Source organism: Salmo salar, chromosome ssa01 (genome assembly GCF_905237065.1).
Source record: "Salmo salar chromosome ssa01, Ssal_v3.1, whole genome shotgun sequence".
NCBI lineage: Eukaryota > Metazoa > Chordata > Actinopteri > Salmoniformes > Salmonidae > Salmo > Salmo salar.
Genome location: NC_059442.1, coordinates 27,141,895 through 27,161,811, shown reverse-complemented (window position 1 = coordinate 27,161,811; position 19,917 = coordinate 27,141,895). Strand labels below are relative to the sequence as shown.

General features: G+C 44.7%; 1 protein-coding gene and 1 long non-coding RNA gene across 2 annotated transcripts; one reads left to right on the top strand and one right to left on the bottom strand.

Moving 5' to 3' along the window:
• Positions 1 to 48: 48 nt before the first annotated feature.
• On the bottom strand, positions 49 to 3,810 carry lrrc74a (leucine rich repeat containing 74A). Its single transcript, XM_045693833.1, has 13 exons — positions 3,702 to 3,810; positions 3,369 to 3,544; positions 3,177 to 3,284; positions 2,853 to 2,946; positions 2,698 to 2,747; positions 2,518 to 2,599; positions 2,290 to 2,375; positions 1,983 to 2,177; positions 1,802 to 1,897; positions 1,576 to 1,719; positions 1,239 to 1,343; positions 994 to 1,079; positions 49 to 664 (listed from the first exon to the last, which is right to left on the bottom strand). Exons 1-13 carry the CDS (start codon positions 3,808 to 3,810, stop codon positions 49 to 51), a joined length of 1,947 nt encoding a protein of 648 aa, XP_045549789.1.
• A 1,122-nt stretch (positions 3,811 to 4,932) lies between these two features.
• LOC123741845 (uncharacterized) lies at positions 4,933 to 7,752 on the top strand. The gene is made up of 3 exons (XR_006769385.1): positions 4,933 to 5,031; positions 5,473 to 6,019; positions 7,549 to 7,752. It is a non-coding gene; the product is annotated as an uncharacterized lncRNA (long non-coding RNA).
• Positions 7,753 to 19,917: the final 12,165 nt, after the last annotated feature.

The window sequence follows — 19,917 nt, the reverse complement described above, 5'->3', positions numbered from 1 at the left end:
GATGGGTCAGTGGAGCTGTTACTGCATAGTAAGACACAGCAGCATCAGTCACTTTGATGATCGTGTTTGATTCTGTTCATGTGGAGTTTTATCCACGCGTTTCTTCTTTTTCTTCACTTTGGTGGTTTTTGTTTTAGTGTCTGGCTGCTTGGAGTTCAGTGCTGGACTGGACCTGGTCAGATGGTTGGCAGTGGGGCTCAGCTTGGTGTGGTCAACATCAGGGTTGGAGTCAGAGAGCATCCCCTGGGCCGAGGAGGGTTTGGATTGGGGGTATCGTGGGGAGTCATCCATCAGGTTGGGCTGGGAGTAGGAGCGCATGGTGGGGGAACTGGTGGGCCGTTGGTGGGTGCTGCCCCCTAGCATGGGGAGGTGGATGTGCTCACTGCTCAGGTTTGTGACAGAGTAGCGGCTGCTGTTGGACATGACAATGTGGTGCCAGGAGCTGAGTGGGGTGGCAGAGAAGTGCTGGGGGCCACTGGAGTCCTCCTTGGTGCCCCCTGGGGACATGACCATGGAGCTGCGGGGGGTGTTGGCCTCCACGGCGCTCTGGAAGGTCTTCAGGATGCGCTCGCTCTTCTGCTTCTCTTTCTTCTGACGGGACTCCACCTTACGCAGCTGCCACCGGTGGTCCCGCATCATCTGCTTCCTGGTGTCGGCCAGACCCCTGAGGAGACACCAAAGAATGTATTTAATGTGATGATTCACTTAAACTCATTTAATTTCAAGTCAGATGTAAACTGGACTTTCTCAGCTTTTGAATGGGTAAAACATTGGCATGGCACTACAAGCAATTACACATAGATAAGACAGCACCTACTTCAACACTCTGACCATAAAGGTCTGCTCATGTTTTGTTTGTAGGGTAAACAGGTGTAGACAGCTTATGACAAGTTTCTGTTCAGTTCTCAGGTTATTGCTGATGTTAGGTGTTTTCTTTACACACCCATAATGGTCTCCCCACTCTGGCAGTTTGTTCTTATGATAAAAGCCCACCTGTAGTCTACCATCCCTGTCCTTTCACGATCCAGTCTCTGAATCAACTCCTCAATCTGGTATCGATCCAAGGGGATGTTGGATTGCTGTAATGGTTCCATAAGACATAAGGGTAAACAAATAAAGACTATAAGCTAGCTGGCCACTAACTTCAATATAAAGTACATCTTGGAGCATTGGAAATGCATTAGCTCAACAGACCTTGCAAATGTCAGGGACTATGGAATGAGCAATTAGTTTGAGACCTGCACAGCCTTCCTGAAGTCTGCCACAGGCACTCGCATTGTCCCATCTTTATCAATTTTCCGAAAGAAGTCCCAAAGACGCAGCTTCCGTTCATCCAGATAATCCTTCAAAGAAAAGAATAGAGCAGTTGGGACGGGGGTTTTTTGTCTTAAAAAATTCCTCCCTATTTCAAATCTTGCACTGTCTTTAATAACAGCCATAAAATAGGTCCTAGTTGTATTATTAGCCGTAAACCCAAAAAATACACTACACTGGTATGCAATGATATCACTTGTGATTACTACATTTCTACATGACTAAAATTGTTTTATGAGTAATAGTAGCCTACCACAGTACCTGGATGACTTTCATTGGGTCAAGGCGTTTGGGTGGTTTCTTAGCGATAAAGCCCCCGACCCCTCCATACTGCACCTCTAGAGATGGATGCTCCTGGCATGTCAGATCCAACAGCTGCACAAAGTTCTCATTCACCAACACATTCTACACACAAACACAAAATATTAAGTTCAAATGCAGGGACTAAAACACTTCTGTACATTAAGAAGAGAACAACAACGCTCACAGATATGTTGATCTCTTCCAGAGCAGCTTTGGGGGTGTTCTTGACCACAGTAACAAGAGCCAGCGCCCCCTCCACTGTCAGAGAGTTATAAGCCAGCTGCATGGACACAAAACATAGAAAGTCACCCTAGTTTCATACCACACAGGTCAATGGGTGTGTGCCCTGTCCATCAAGCACCTACCATCAGTGATCTGAGAGTGTCGTTGGCCTCCAGCCCCTTGCACAGCATGCCCACCCCCTCGTTGGTGATGCGGTTGTTGTTGAGGTCCAGGTACACTAGAGTGTTGTTGAATTTCAGTGCCTCTCCTAAAGCCAAGGCCCCCTCATTCCCAAAGCCATTCCAGGACAGGTCCAGGTGTTTCAGGGTCACGTTCACCTATGTGAATGGTAGGTATTTTGATCACACACTGTTTTACTCTTTTTTTTCTCTTTTTTTTACGAACTTACACCTTAAATGTGGGAATTGGGTTGAGTATGTTTATCCAAACCTTGAGGCCGGCACAGAAAGCCACAGCTCCTTTCATTCTCAGATGGTTCCAGCTTAAGTCTAGTACCTCCAGCGCTTCATTGTTTGCTGTAGGATTACATTAGTGACAGCAGATGCAAAACACTCAAAACATGATTCTAACCCTAATGACTCCATTTGCCTGTATACTCCATGAGACTGCTCAGCCGTAATGATGTGAGATGCAGACATAAAATGAAATGGTCTCTACCTAACATCTGGCCCAGATGCTCTCCACCTCTCCCACAGAACTGATTGTGGCTCAAGTCCAGCTCCTTTACTCTATAGTTGTTCTAAAGGGAGATATATTGCAAGTAGCTAGCTATAGACTCCAATGGCAGTAATATCATCAATATGCCTGCATGTTTGAATGTCATTTCTTTTCACTTACTGCCAGGGCATCTGCAAAACTTTTAGCATCGTCCTCTATGAATCCATTCCCTGTGAAGAAATTGTTTATATAAAAAGATTCAGAAATAGAGTAGAGAAATATAGTATCTAACAGACCATTCTTTTTGTTTCCATTTTCAAATCTGTGTGTACTACCTGAAAGTTTGATGGATTTGATGGAAATGTTATCGAGCAACATTTTTGCTATGCACTCAGCCCCTTCAGACTGTAGGTGATTGTTGGACAAATCCTACGAGACAAACAGTGGGCATGTTAACACAGAGCTATAATTCCATCATGAAAGCATGACCCACAAGACTCTTATGCCCTCTTGTGGCAGATTCAAATCAAATCAAAGATTGTGGGACATATCACGTCATACTTATTCCACTTCTGAATAAACATGTTATCGAGATACCAGATACAATTACTTTACCTTCTTACAAAGAGCTGCCTAAAGACCATCTCATACAAACTTACCAGATGCTGAATGGTGAAATTTGCCTTTAACATCTCTAGAAGGTATCTGGCTCCCTCAGCCAGCAGGTAGTTGTCTGCCAACTCCAGGTTGGTGATGTGCATGTCAGTCTGAGAAGAAACATTGGAACATAAAGAGCGTTCCTTGAACATAAAGAGCATTCCTTGAAGTTGATATTATGTTAATAGACTTACCACCAGGGCGATGGCTAGTGCCTTGCCCCCCGGAGGTCCCAGGCCGTGGTGGTTGAGGTTCATGGTGGAGGTGCCCAGGTTCCGGAGGAAGTAGGAGACAGGAACCACCCCGACCAGCTTGCAGGCCTGCAGGTATATCTCAGCAGTCGATGTGTCTTTACTGGTCTTTTTCACCTCTAACAATGACAAGAAGTGGTGTCACTATCCGACAACCATCAGTGTGAGATATGCATCAAACAAATCCATTTACAATACAAACAATGATACATTGTAATAACAACAGTGAGCTGATGTGTTATTATCCATAAAATGTCAATATAATGGCCTACTCACCATCAACCTCCAGGTCTGTATCCCACTTATCCTCCAGGTCTAGGTCTTCTGCAGAGGATGGACTGTCATTATCTGCTAGGCAGAGGGACTCGAGAGATAGGACAGACATCTCCTCTGTCCTAACAGTCACATACTCCAGGTCTAAAACATGTTTGTTGAATTTGTATTTTACTTCCCGTTATGACTTTGGCTCTTCCCACATTATGCACTGGTATCTGAGGGCTGAGTAACTGTTGTTGCAACAGTGAAATCAAATACCCACCTGAGTTGTCCCAAACTGAAATTCAATCCTAGAGACTATGGTGTGTCATAAAAAATTCACCACTCACAGGGAAAGGCTAAGAGAAGGCCTATTGAGTATTATCATTTTTAGTAGATTTCTACCTGCAACACACAAACAAAATGCTGCATTCCCAGTTCCAGACCATGACAATTTTCTACAAATATTCCAACATGAGCAGCTTTCTTGTTGTTAAACTTGTTTTATTTGTTATCACTATCATCTTGAAATCTACAGTAAAATGATAATCTGGCACTGAGGTGGTTAGTTCTACCTGGAAGTCACGGTTAGTTCTACCTGGAAGTCACGGTTAGTTCTACCTGGAAGTCACGGTTAGTTCTACCTGGAAGTCACGGTTAGTTCTACCTGGAAGTCACGGTTAGTTCTACCTGGAAGTCACGGTTAGTTCTACCTGGAATCCTTGGGATGTTTTTATCCTAAACCATAACCCTTACCTAACCATTTCAAAAATGTCAATTTGGGACATTGCAAGAATTCCATGTAGCAAGGACATTGCATTGGGGTATGATTATTGTTGCATTATGAGTGAATTTAAAGACAATCATAGCTAGCAGACCAGCTAATTTAATATTTATCGAGTTTATTTATCTAATATTTATCGAGTTTTCAGACCCCTCCAGCGAGTTTTTATTGGTAAATGATTCTAGCGACAAATTCATCTACTTTTTAGACTGCCTTTGGCGTTTATATGATTTTGATATCATTTAGCAACTTTTCCCACTCTATTCTGCCAAAAACAGAAGTTACAGCAACAGCCCACACACAGGCGTAAAAGGGAAGGAATGTGCAGCGGGAGGGGGCAAAACGCTAGGAAAGGGGACTGCATGTGTGCCGCAACAAGGGAAATTGATGCTGTGACGTCTTCGCGGCAACGGCAAAACGTCATATACCGACAAATCAAGCAGCCAATAGCGGAACTCTCTGGAAAATAGTTGGCAACATTGGAGCAGTCTTTAGAGCAGAGCATGTTCGGGAGCCTGACATTTTACGGACTTTACTTGTTAACACAGCTTAGAAACTGCGTTTTAGGTAAACCACATGCAAACAAGCATTTCAGTGGAATTTTGAATTTGTAGAGCACCATTTGAGACATTGTCATTATAGCCTGTATATTTAGCCAGTGGTGTAAAGTACTTAAGTAAAAATACTTTGAAGTACAACTTAACTAGTTTTTATGGGTATCTGTACTTTACTGTTTATATTTTTGACAACTTTTACTCCACTACATTCCTAAAGAAAATAATGTACTTTTTACTCCATACATTTTCCCTGACACCCAAAAGTACCCGTTACATTTCTAATGCTTAGCAGGACAGGAAAACTGTCCAATTCACTCACTTATCAAGAGAACATCCCTGGACATACTGCCTCTGATTTGGTGGACTCACTAAACACAAATGCTTTGTTTGTAAATGATGTCTGAGTCTCTTGTTGTTGTGAATTGAGCTGTATGTTTTTCACCATGTGTAGATCATGTGTGCAGGAGGTCCAGGAGAACCACTTTACAGAGCAATTCCATCTCCACCGTTTGTGACATGGGTAGGCCCAAGGCCCCCCTCAGCATCCGTTTATGGTACACTTAAGGCCATTGCAAAATGATACAAGAATCATAGGCTACAGTTGGTAAAATACATGTAATAGCTGTTTGTATATCCGTATTTGTAATTTTGTGGTTCAAACCTTCAAAACTACACCTGTACTCACAATCGGGGCACCAGCACCAAGACGGACATCTGTGTGGTTTGTTTCCGTCGCGACCACTTCCACCCAGGTGTCAGAGAGCCTGCTGGGGTTCTACAGGCCAGAGTGAGAGCTGCTGGACCGAGGAAACATGGGCATTGTCTTAATGCTCCAGCCAATCATCACATAGAGGTCAAAAGTCACTGCCAAAAGCCCGCCCCTCTGTGTGGACACCACCCACCTGCTGTTCAACCCCAGGAGGGGTGACGTGAAACTGGCCCACCTGGCCATGTATTACCCTTTCTATGAGCATATTATATAAACTACAACGCGAAAGGTACAGTTTACTTCACTTTTAATCATGTCAGCACATGTAACAACAATTTACAGCACTTTTTTGTTTATTCTTCCTCTCCCCAATTCACTTGAACTATATTTCTTTATTTCCCATGGGCTTCACCAGAGTACCCCCTAGTGGCTGTAATACAACTGTATTATGCCCCTTACAACACCCCCATGCAAAAACTATATGTTTTCCCAAACATTTCACTGGCCTCAAAACAGAACATGTAAGTACTGGTCATGAAAACAACTGAGAGAACTGGCCTAACAGCCATATAACTATCTAGACATGTCCAGTCTACCTTTATGGGCGAAGACGCAACCCCCACTAAACATTATCACACTGTGATTAGTAAAGTTAAACTAGAAAATATATACACATCAGAACATCTCTAGTTGGTATCCTGATAAGAGCCTGGCAGCCCTAAAGTGTTATAGGTTAGAATGTCTCTGGGCCTCCTCTGCTGGGCTAAACGGCGGGGCAAGGTCATGGGTGACCCCAATGAATCAGTGTACACTTCATCATGAGATGATTGAGTCTCTGAGCCCTCAGCTGTTTTAATATTTACCCCCGTCCTCTCCGGGATCTCTCTGAGGACTGGCTGGCACTCCTTCACAGTGAAGTTTCTATCAGTCTGACCCTGTTCCTCACTATTATCTGATACTAGCTGTGTGCTACTCTGTCTGCTCTCTTCATCCCTACGTGGCCTGTTGATGAATACTGGATAAGAATCATTTTACATTTGAGTCATTTAGCAGACGCTCTTATCCAGAGCGACTTACAGTAGTGAATGCACACATTTCATTTCATGCATTTTTTTTGTACTGGCCCCCCGTGGGAATCGAACCCACAACCCTGGCGTTGCACACACCATGCTGGCGTTGCAAACACCATGCTCTACCAACTGAGCCACAGGGAAGTCTGAGCTCTCAGACTCAGCGCTCTCCCCATTTTGCTGCTTTTGCTGGGGTGGTTCCCTTCTCCACAGACCTCTACTGGGTGTTTCAACAGGTTCCTCAAATGGTAGAGAATTACATGACATGAGCATATTGCGATGCAGAACCCGGGCCCACCCTGTACCCCTCTTGGGTTTGACCTCAGACAGGGCTAGCATCACCTTTCCTGGTTACCACCATGTGTATTTGGTCCTCCCAGTGTGACCTTAGCTTTTCCGGCCCCCCACGTTCTGACATGTTCCTCACCAGTACACGATCCCCTGAGACCAGAACCATTTTTTTCTGATCGTAGTAGGCTTTTCCCTTTGCTGTTGATTTCTCCATGTTTCTAATGGCGATGTCATAGGCTTCCACAATCTGTTACTGCCACTTCTTAGCATAATCCTGGTATGATTTATCCTGTTAATTTATCTGTGACCCAAAGACAAGGTCAACAGGTAGCAGTTGAGCCCTTCCAAATAGCAGGAAATACAGTGAGAACCCAGTAGCATCACTGGTGGTACAATTATATGCATGAATGACCTTGTTCAGATAATCACCCCAGTTGGCCTTTTTCTCTTCATCTAGTGTGCGCAACATTGACAACAGTGTACGGTTAAATCTCTCCACCAGTAATGGCCGTCATAGTGAATGGACCAAGGCGCAGCGGGTACGTGAATGCTCATGTTTATTTTACAAAATAAAACACGAAAACAATGAACGGATGACAAACAGTCTTGCAGGCAACACACAGCTATGCAAAGAACAACCTCCCACAATTCCCATGACAAACACATTCCTAATTATAGGACCTTCAATCAGAGGCAACGATAGACAGCTGCCTCCAATTGAAGGCCCCGATCCCAATTACCTAAACACAGATCTAAACACCCTAGAACAGACATAGAAATATACAAACATAGAACAATGACCAATACATAAATCAAACACCCCTCTACATACACACACACCCCGAACCATATAAAACAAATACCCCCTGCCACGTCCTGACCAAACTATAATAACAAATAACCCCTTTACTGGTCAGGACGTGACAGTACCCCCCCCAAAAGGTGCAGACCCCGGATGCACCTGACAACAAAAAATATCTACAAAAATAAACCCCTTCAACTAAAGGGAGGGAAGGGAGGCTCCCGTGCTACACCCCCCCTCCCCAAACCTCCTACAGTGGAGATGGCTTAGGCTCAGGCCTTAGTCCCCTACCTGACCAGTCCACCCCTACTGAATACCTCGGCCTGAAGCGTGTCACTGTAGACCCTGGACTGTACTCTGGGAGCTCCGAACTGTAGGGCGACTCTGGGAGCTCCGGACTGTAGGCCGACTCTGGGAGCTCCGGACTGTAGGCCGATTCACTCGGTTCCGGACTGTAGGCCGTCTCACTCGGTTCCGGACTGTAGGCCGTCTCACTCGGTTCCGGACTGTAGGCCGTCTCACTCGGTTCCGGACTGTAGGCCGTCTCACTCGGTTCCTGACTGTAGGCCGTCTCACTCGGTTCCGGACTGTAGGCCCTCTCACTCGGTTCCGGACTGTAGGCCGTCTCACTCGGTTCCAGACTGTAGGCCATCTCTAGACGGGGCACTGTTGCCGGACACTCTGGACGGGGCACTGTTGCCGGAAGCTCTGGACGGGGCACTGTTGCCGGAAGCTCTGGACGGGGCACTGTTGCCGGAAGCTCTGGACGGGGCACTGTTGCCGGAAGCTCTGGACGGGGCACTGTTGCCGGAAGCTCTGGACGGGGCACTGTTGCCGGAAGCTCTGGACGGGGCACTGTTGCCGGAAGCTCTGGACGGGGCACTGTTGCCGGAAGCTCTGGACGGGGCACTGTTGCCGGAAGCTCTGGACGGGGCACTGTCGCCGGAAGCTCTGGACGGGGCACTGTCGCCGGAAGCTCTGGACGAGGTACTGTCGCCGGAAGCTCGGGACTGGGCTGACGCACTGGAAGCCTGATGCGTGGGGCTGGTAGTGGAGGTACCAGACTGGAGACATGCACCTCAGGGCTAGTGCGGGGAGCAGGAACAGGACGAGTTGGACTGGGCTGACGCACTGGAAGCCTGGTGCGTGGGGCTGGTACTGGAGGTATCAGACTGGAGACACGCACCCCAAGGCTAGTGCGAGGAGCAGGAACAGGACTTACTGGATTGGGCTGACGCACTGGAGGCCTAGTGCGTGGGGCTGGTATGGGAGGTATCAGACTGGAGACGCACCTCACGGCTAGTGCGAGGAGCGGGAACAGGATACACTGGACCGTGAAGGCGCACTGGCGGTCTCGAGCGCAGTACTGGCTCCACCCTTACTGGCTGGATGCCCGCTTCCCCCTGGCAAATGCGGGGCGCTGGCACCGCGCACACCAGCCTGTGAATACTTGGCCTCGACGCAGTGCGCATCACTCCAAAGCACGGGACCTGACCAGTAACATGCTGCCTCCAATAAGCACGGGGAGCTGGCTTGTGGCTTAATCCTGGCCCAGCCAAACTACCCGTGTGCCCCCCCAAAAAACATTATTGGGGTTGCCTCTCAGGCTTAAATGCCAACCGTGTACCCTTGTAACAGTCCCGGTGTTCGTTCCATCTTCGCCGTTCCCCTCTTGCTGTCTCCACCTGTCTCCATGGCAGCGTCTTGTCCCCTGCCATTATCTCCTCCCATGTCCAAGATGTCCTCCACTCCCTTTTCTCCCTGGCCCAGGATCCTTCCTCCTCCTGGGCCCGCTGCTTGGTCCGTGGTTGGCGGGAGGTTCTGTAACGGCCGTCGTAGTGAATGGACCAAGGCGCAGCGGGTACGTGAATGCTCATGTTTATTTTACAAAATAAAACACGAAAACAATGAACGGATGACAAACAGTCTTGCAGGCAACACACAGCTATGCAAAGAACAACCTCCCACAATTCCCATGACAAACACATTCCTAATTATAGGACCTTCAATCAGAGGCAATGATAGACAGCTGCCTCCAAATGAAGGCCCCAATCCCAATTACCTAAACACAGATCTAAACACCCTAGAACAGACATAGAAATATACAAACATAGAACAATGACCAAAACCCCGGAATACATAAATCAAACACCCCTCTACATACACACACACCCCGAACCATATAAAACAAATACCCCCTGCCACGTCCTGACCAAACTATAATAACAAATAACCCCTTTACTGGTCAGGACGTGACACCACCGGATTCTCCTGTGGATGATATGGAGAGGTTCTGGAATTGGCTATTCCTGTACAGTTCTGCAAGGCTCTGAATAACTGATTTTCAAACTCTCTTCCCTGATCATGATGGATTTTTGACACAAAGCCAAACTTTAGGAAAAAATAATCGAAAAGCTTTTTTGTTGCAGTTTTCCCTGACTTATTTCTGGTGGGGTAGGCTTGTGCAAATTTTGTAAAGTTATCTAAAATAACAAAAATGTACTCGTAGCCACCTCTGCTTTTCTCCAAATGCACATGGTCAATTGAAATCCTCTGGATAGGAGCTGTAGCTTATACATGTTGCATTGGGGCCCTAGTTATTACACTGGGTTTCTTTTGTTTGATACACTTACACACTTTAGTGATAGTGTTCAATGTCATGTTGCATGCGCGGCCAATAAAATCATTCTTGTGCTAAGTTCAACACTCTTCCTGTTCCTAGATGGGACATTTCAGTGTGTAAGTACTGTAAATCAGTGTTCTATACTGACTTGGTACCACAACTTGTGTCCTTTTTGCTGTTTTCCGTTGTAATAATCCATCTGGTGAGACATGGAGCCTGTTCCACTCTTGCAGTAACTGTTTGACTTTGTATGACTCTTGTTGACATTCTGTTGGTTTAGGCTTAGTCCTTTGACTTTTCAGTTCCAAGATTCTCGATACAGCTGCATCCTTTAACTGAGCCTGCATGAGATTGTGTGGAGACAGTCGGTCTGTAACTGCCCCCCCCCCCCCCCACGACAGCTCATCTTGCACTGATGGCCTTAGTGTGACCGCGGATATCCAAGTTACACAGTCCTTCTGTTGTGTCTGAACATTATTGAGTGTTGCTTTAACCATCTCAAGTGAGTGTTTCTCTGTGCATTCTTCCATGTAATATTCAGCATGCAAAGAAGAGCGTTACAGAAAGTCTGCGTCAGTGTTTACCTTTCCAGGACGATACTTCAGTGTGAGATTAAAGTCAGACAGCTCCGCCACCCAGCGATGACCGGTGGCATTCAGTCTTGCTGTAGTTAGTACATATATCAAGGGATTATTATCACTGTACACTGTCACAGATGGAGCATAGTCACTGCCCATTTGAGGGCCAAGAATTCCAGTTTCCCAGAGTGAAGGTGATAGTTTCTCTCTGCTCGAGTCAGGGTGTGGGAGCCATATCCAATGACTCTCAGTTTTACACTTTGTCGTTGGTATAACACACCTCCCAATCCCTCTTCAGAGGCATCAACATGCAGGATAAAAGGCTCCTTGAAATCTGGGTAAGCAAGCACAGGTGGATTAGTCAACACACTCACCAAGTGTTCTAATGCTCTCTGGTGAGCATCCTCCCATATAACTTTCTGGTGGGGCAGAGCATGTCCCGACTACACAGCTACTTTGATCCTTCGCTTCCCGGATGCTGGGGTCTCCGACTTCACTGCTAGTAAGTCATAGAGACATTTAGCATGTTGTGAGAAGTTCTGAACATAACCCCTATAGTGCCCTAGAACTCCAGTAGTTTCCTCAGCTCTCTCACATTTGGTGGCCTGTTTACCAGTTCTTGCACTGCTACAATTTCTTTAACATCCATTCTGTAACCCTCAGCAGAAATGATTTTTCCTAAATAACGGACCTCATTCTTGAATAGGTCGCACTTATCAGCCCTGAGTTTAATACCCCATTTATTTTGCTGCCTAAGTACCTGACGGACATCTTCCACATGTTGTTCAAATGACTGACTAAAAACAAGAACATCATCCAAATATGGTAGACAGATTCTCTCTTTTATACCCCCTAAACTTTCCTCCATGCTTCGTTGGAAGGCAGAGGGACTGTTTGATAAGCCAAAGGGAATTCTATTCCATTCATATAAGGCCCAAGGGGTGAGGAAGTGTATTTTCTGGACTCCTCTCCCACAAAGTCTTGGTGGTATGCCTTTCCTTGATCTAAAACTGTAAACCATGAGTTTCCTCCCAAACCATCAAGTATTTCCTGTATTACAGGGTATGGGATGCCTGTCCAGAACAGTCTTGTTCAATCCCCTGTAATCAACACAAAGTCTTAAACTCCCGTCCTTTTTCCGTACACCGACTAGAGGTGATACGTATGATGAAGTTGACTTGCTGATGAAGTTTTTGTTCAGGAGCCCCTGAAGGTGGCTTTTCACCTCAGCATACAAGGGGCGTGGCACACCGTTATATCTCTTTGCCACTGGTATGTTATCAGTCACAGTTATCTCCATTCTGAGATTTTCAATACACCCTATGTCCATGTCATCTTTGGTGAAAACAGCTGATTCCTCTCTGAGCATCTGTTTGACTAATTCTTGTTGTTCAGGTGGGTCCCACCACTCCATGTGACTGTTGTCAGGGCCAGGCTCCTGTGGGGATCTGTCCTGAACCTGTGCTACAGTAACCTTTTCTCCACTGGGCACAGGAAACAGGTGACACGCTACTACTCTCTGTAATGTCCCTATCACTGTTTGTCTTGGTAATGTCATGTTTGGTAGTATTCACTACTGCAATGTCAACTTTGTAGGTCCAGGCCACAGATCACTCTCACGTCCGGTTCAAATAACATAATTTCATCATTGAAGGGGGCCTCTCTTGGGATACAGGGATGAATCCATTTTGTTTGTCCACCTGGAATGACAACGTCACGTCTGCCTGCTGTAAGCAAGCATTCCTCCATGTACTCTGAGTGCTGAAGCAGAGTGAGTAGACTCTTTGCCTTTCCCTGTCCTAGCTTAAGTACATTTCTAAGCATCTTTACTGTATACATCAGCGCTGAGCGCTTGTTACTTTTTGTTTGAACTATTTCTTCAATTACATTAAAATATTGGTTTCTCCAGTCTTTCATTTGTGACTAATATCGGAACCCTCAACTGTTTTCCTGCAATGACCTCAGCTTTGGGATCAAGCAAACTAAAACACATGTCCATCCAACCCAGAAAGGGAATTTCAGTGCTGCCCTCAGATCCAGTTTCTCTGTATTTCCCATGATTTCTGCCAGTGGTCTAATTTGTGTGCGTGGCAAATTACGTTTCCTCCATTCCTCACTTAGATGGATACCTGAGCCCCTGTGTCCAATAGTGCTAGGGTCTTTACACCCTCCATATAACACCACACTTTACATTTTTTACCAATGAGCTGTGCTATAATACAATGTCCTGGGGTAGTTGGCCCCCACTCTCTCTGTGTCATGGGACAAGGGGAGTTGTGGTCAGTCTTACATGTAGGTTGGTGCTGTTTCCAATGATCCTGTTGGCACACTTTGGAACAATAGGCAGCTTTATGACACAATGAACACAACTTAAACTCTGAGGTTCTCTCTACCTTTGCACTGCAGCCACTGCAACACTGGATGGAACTAGATGTATCGGAGGTCACTCCCCATTCCATGGTTGTGACCCCGCAGGTGTTATCAGATGGATGTGCGTTGCCCCTGATCCTACATCCTACTGCCCAATGGCTATCACTGCCACATTTGTAGCAATGATGGCAAGTCTGTTTACCAGTCTCATAACAACTTTTGCATTTTCTTTTCTCCCTGTTGGTTGGACTTGGTTTTCTGTTGGAGCGACTGTACTAATGAGGTTACCTGACAGGTCAGTTCTTTGATTGCTTCATTGCTCGCATCAATTTTACTCAGGAGAGGATTGTATTTCTTTTGTTTTCGGACTGTGATCTGTGAGGGCTCTGCCTGTGCACATTCCTCTCCTCTATCCCCGTTATCCTCACTCTGTACTGCGTTCACTCGTGTGGGTGTGAACTTATGTGATATCCTGGCCTTTTGCATGCGTTTGCTTTCATTGCCCTGGGCAATTAGCATTTTCTCAAGCAACAGTTCATCACTGGTGTTAATATTCTGGAGATGCACTCATCTCTGCCCTGACATTATCATTTGTTAATCCTGTAACAATGGCCTGCAGGCATTGGCTCTTGACTAACTATGTGCCATATTTCAGTCCCGATTGGGTACGAGCTGAGGCTGATAACACTTTCTGTCTCAGGTCAAAGACTCGGACTAGGAAGTCCAAGGCAGACTCTCCCGGCTCTTGTGTTGCTTTAGTCAACTTGTGATACAGTTCAGTAGCATCCTTCTCTACATAATGTGTCCTCAAGATTTGCCTTAGTGTGTAGAGTGTCATGTCTGTTTTCCCTCCAGTTAACTCCTCATCTTAAGCCCTGGGCTCACAGCTCAGATTACTGCTTCTATCATTTCTAATTCATGGTACCCTTGTCTCCGTCCATTTTCAATCTGATGTTCTAGGCTGCTGAAGCTGAGCTTATCTTTCTGATTCTGATCTCCTATCTGTCCATGGATTTTAAAGTCTTTATAACTGGACACACTCACTCCATTCTCTCTCTGCGGTGGGTGCCTTTCAGGAGCTGAGACCACTTCTCTGCTGGGCTGAGGAGCCCCTCCCTCTTCTTTTCGTTCTGCCGGAGCTCCAGTCTCCGCTGGGTTCGCTGTCCACTTGTATCGTTGGCACCGACTTGCTGGGACTCGTAGGCAGACTTTTCACAGTATCCTCAGAGTCCGATATTCCTTTGATTTCATCTTTCAGTTGAAGCAGCCAAGACATCCCCTCATCCTCTGATTACATTAAATCCTCCTTCTCACAGTAATCTTCCATCAATGTGCGGCCGCAAAGCTCGATGGCTCTTTCCTTTTACTTCAGTCATCTACACCTCCTATTCCACAAAGTACACACAAGTGCCATAAATTGTCCTCGATTTCATCCAACAACGTTTCCCTCTCTCGACTCATATTGTCCTACTCATGTGGCAACAACGACAATGCAGGCAATGGTAAGATAGCTACAACCCGTTAGGTGGTTAGCCCGCTAACGTTAGCTAGCTAGCTACTCTCCCAATGTCTCTCACTCGTTGTCCGTTCCAGGAATATGGGCCGGTGCTCACATGAAAATAAATCTCAGCAGTGCCTCCAAATTTGTTACCCTTTCTATGAGTTTATAATATAAACTACAACGCGAAAGGTACAGTTTACTTCACTTTTAATCATGTCAGCACATGTAACAGCAGTTTACAGCACTTTTTTTGTTCTTTATTCTTCCTCAGCACTCTTTGTTTTTTATTCTTCCTCTCCCCAATTCACTTAAACTTTTACTTCACTACATTCCTAAAGAAAATAATATACTTTTTACTACATACATTTTCCCTGACAACAAAAAGTACTAGTTACATTTTTTAATTCTTATCAAGAGAACACCTCTGGTCATACCTAATGCTTCTGATCTGGTGGACTCACTAAACACACATGCTTCGTTCATTAAATGTGGCTGAGTGTTGAAGTGTGCCCCTGGCTATCCATAAATAAATAAATAAACAAGAAAATTGTGCCGTCTGGTTTGCCTAATATAAGGAATTTGAAAGGATTTATACTTTTATTTTTGATACTTCAGTATATTTTAGTAATTACATTTACTATTGATACTTAAGTATATTTAAAACCAAATACTTTTACTTTTACTCAAGCAGTATTTTACTGGGTGACATTCACTTGAGTCATTTTCTATTAAGATATCTTTACTTTTACTCTAGTATGACGATTGGGTACTTTTTCCACCACTGCTTCTATGGAAAATGGCTTGTTGTTGTCATAAAACACATTGTAAGTTACTTGTGTTTTATGTTTTGTTTCCTCTGTATGGCAGATATCAGGTCAAGAGGACCTGTCCTACAATATCCATGATAGGAGGGTGTTTGCCCCCCTTTGGCCAAGCACCGTGGGCATCGATGACAACTGCCAGTACACAACAACCCAGAGTCCAGAACCAGGTATGTTTGTGTCAGTCTGTTTGGACCATGTCAGGGTGGATTATCGGTTGTGAATACTACAGATGGCATATACAGACGTGGCAGGCAAGTATATAGAGGGATTTCAAGTTCCCATTATGACAATGGGTCGATTCCTCTTCTCACAGACAGCGTGTCTCCATTTAAGTGTTGTGTGATCTGACTCTGGACTTTATATTTGTTATTCCTGTGTAGGGAACCTGCAGTACAACCATGACTTCCTCCGTCAGCTGCGTTTCTGTGAGGCTGCCTGTATCGGGCCACATGACCTGGAGCTCTTCCCAAGGGTTACTGACAACACACCTGGTAACAACACACACACACACACACACACACACAGTAAAACACACTACTACTAAAACACTTAACCTCAACAGTACTCACGGCAGGTGAGACTCAAGAGCACAGTTGTGTAGAGAACAGTTAAAGTGGAACTGACAGCATTTGAACTACTTTGCCAATATGATTGTCTGTCTTTCATATCAGTCAAAAATATTAAATTCCCTAAAGTGAACCCTTATAACAAAGGGCATCAGCTTGATCTATACATTATTCAACTCGCACAATCTGGATTCCCTGAACTCTCTTAAGAACCAATGGGAAGAGGATTTAGGTGAACAACTTTCAGACTAAACTTGGCAGAGTATGCTTCAGAGAATACATTCTTCATCTATACGTCTAAGACATGCTGTAGTTCAATTTAAAATAGTTAATCGGCTGCATTGGTCAAAGCCAAAACTATCCAAGATTAGACCATAAATATATCCCACTTGTGATCGATGTAAGCAGGCTCCTGCTACTTTATTACACATGTTTTGGACATGCCTGCAATTGACAGATTTCTGGATATCACTTTGAGACCTTTTTTAAGATACTGGAGAGACCTATAGAACCTTCTTCCTTTTTTTTTTTATTATTCGGAGTGGCACAACAGGAGGCCCCTCTAAACAGTTCTATGGAGTGGCACGACAGGAGGCCCCTCTAAACAGTTCTATGGAGTGGCACGACAGGAGGCCCCTCTAAACAGTTCTATGGAGTGGCACGACATTTACATTTACATTTTAGTCATTTTAGCAGACGCTCTTATCCAGAGCGACTTACAGTAGTGAATGCATACATTTCATACATTTTTTTTCCAGTGCTGCCCCCCCGTGGGAATCGAACCCACAACCCTGGCGTTGCAAACACCATGCTCTACCAACTGAGCTACAGGGAAGGCCACGACAGGAGGCCCCTCTAAACAGTTCTATGGAGTGGCACGACAGGAGGCCCCTCTAAACAGTTCTATGGGCAAAATGATGGCATTAACTACTCTTCTAGCTAGACGTCTTATACTCTTTAAGTAGAAGGATCGGTTTCCTCCTACTTTAACCATTGAATAAAGGAAGTTATGCAACAGCTCAAGCTAGAGAAAATATGCCACTCCGTTAGGGGATCTGCAATTACATTTTATAATATCTGGCAACCTTTCCTATGCTTTGTAGAAGACATGGACCCAGCTAATTTCACAACTCCATAAACCAAACCAAATTAGAAATTGTATAATTATTTTTACTCTTTCACTTTTTGATTTATAATAGCGTTGTATTGTTTTTAACTATTTGATTATATTACTCATTGTATATCATACCTGCTTTAAGTCTGGTTTTGGGGTGGGTCTCTGTTAGATCATAGGGCGGGTTTGATTTGGTAGGGGATCCGTGTGTGTTCTGTTAGAGTATGGGGGAGTTGGGGTGGGTTTGATTTGGTAGGGGATCCGTGTGTGTTCTGTTAGAGTATGGGGGAGTTGGGGTGGGTTTGATTTGGTAGGTGATCCATGTGGGTTCTGCCTTCTACCTGTTCGATCTGTTATCTGTATAATCATAAAAAAAACTTTGGGAAAAATAATATATATATATATATTACACATATATATATATTACACATATATTACACATATATAAGTGTACATACACTAAGTTTAAACAGCTTGGAAAATTCTCGAAAATGATGTCATGGCTTTAGAAGCTTCTGATTGGCTAATTGACATCATTTGAGTCAATTGGAGGTGTACCTGTGGATATATTTCAAGGTCTACCTTCAAACTTTGCTTGACATCATGGGAAAATCTAAAGAAATCAGCCAAGACTTCAGAAACAAAATTGTAGACCTCCACAAGTCTGGTTCATCCTTGGGAGCAATTTCCAAACGCCTAAAGGTACCACGTTCATCTGTACAAACAATAGTATGCAAGTATAAACACCATAGGACCACGCAGCCGTCATACCGCTCAGGAAGGAGACGTACTTCGGTGCGAAAAGTGCAAATCAAACCCAGAACAGCAGCAAAGGACCTTGTGAAGATGCTGGAGGAAACGGGTACAAAAGTATCTATATCCACAGTAAAACGAGTCCTATATCGACATAACCTGAAAGGCCGCTCAGCAAGGAAGAAGCCACTGCTCCAAAACTGCCATAAAAAAGCCAGACTACGGTTTACAACTGCACATGGGGACAAAGATTGTACTTTTTGGAGAAATGTCCTCTGGTCATATTGAAACAAAATAGAACTGTTTGGCCATAATGACCATCGTTATGTTTGGAGGAAAAAGGGGGAGGCTTGCAAGCCGAATAACACCATCCCAACTGTGAATCACGGGGGTGGCAGCATCATGTTGTGGGGGTGCTTTGCTGCAAGAGGGACTGGTGCACGTCACAAAATAGATGGCATCATGAGGGAGGAAAATTATGTGGATATATTGAAGCAACATCAAGACATCAGTCAGGAAGTTAAAGCTTGGAAGTTAAAGCTCTGGTCTGATGAAACAAAATAGAACTGTTTGGCCATAATGACCATCGCTATGTTTGGAGGAAAAAGGGGGAGGCTTGCAAGCCGAATAACACCATCCCAACCGTGAAGCACGGGGGTGGCAGCATCATGTTGTGGGGGTGCTTTGCTGCAGGAGGGACTGGTGCACGTCACAAAATAGATGGCATCAATGAGGGAGGAAAATTATGTGGATATATTGAAGCAACATCAAGACATCAGTCAGGAAGTTAAAGCTTGTTCTTCCAAATGGACAATGACCTCCAAGCATACTTCCAAAGTTGTGGCAAAATGGCTTAAGACAACAAAGTCAAGGTATTGGAGTGGCCATCACAAAGCCCTGACCTCAACCCTATAGAAAATCTGTGGGCAGAACTGAAAAAGTGTGCGCGAGCAGTTAAACCAGCTCTGTCAGGAGGAATGGGCCAAAATTCGCCCAACTTATTGTGGGAAGCTTGTGGAAGGCTACCCAAAACGTTTGACCCAAGTTGAAATTGTTTAAGGCAATGCTACCAAATACTATTTGAGTGTATGTAAACTTCTGACCGACTGGGAATGTGATGAAAGAAATAAAAGCTGAAATAAATCATTCTGTCTACTATTATTCTGACATTTCACATTCTTAAAATAAAGTGGTGATCCTATCTGACCTAAGACAGGGAATTTTTACTGGGATTAAATGTCAGGAATTGTGAAAAACTGAGTTTAAATGTATTTGGCTAAGGTGTATGTAAACTTCCGACTTCAACTTATATACATACATACATACATACATACAGTGGGAGGAAAAAGTATTTGATCCCCTGCTGATTTTGTACGTTTGCCCACTTACAAAGAAATGATCAGTCTATAATGTTAATGGTAGGTTTATATGAACAGTGAGAGAGAATAACAACAACAAAAATCCAGAAAAATGCACGTCAAAAATGTTAGAAATTGATTTGCATTTTAATGAGGGAAATAAGTATTTGACCCCTCTGCAAAATATGACTTCAGCTCCCTCCACAGATTTTCTATGGGATTAAGGTCTGGAGACTGGCTAGGCCACTCCAGGACCTTAATGTGCTTCTTCTTGAGCCACTCCTTTGTTGCCTTGGCTGTGTGTTTTGGGTCATTGTCATGCTGGAATACCCATCCA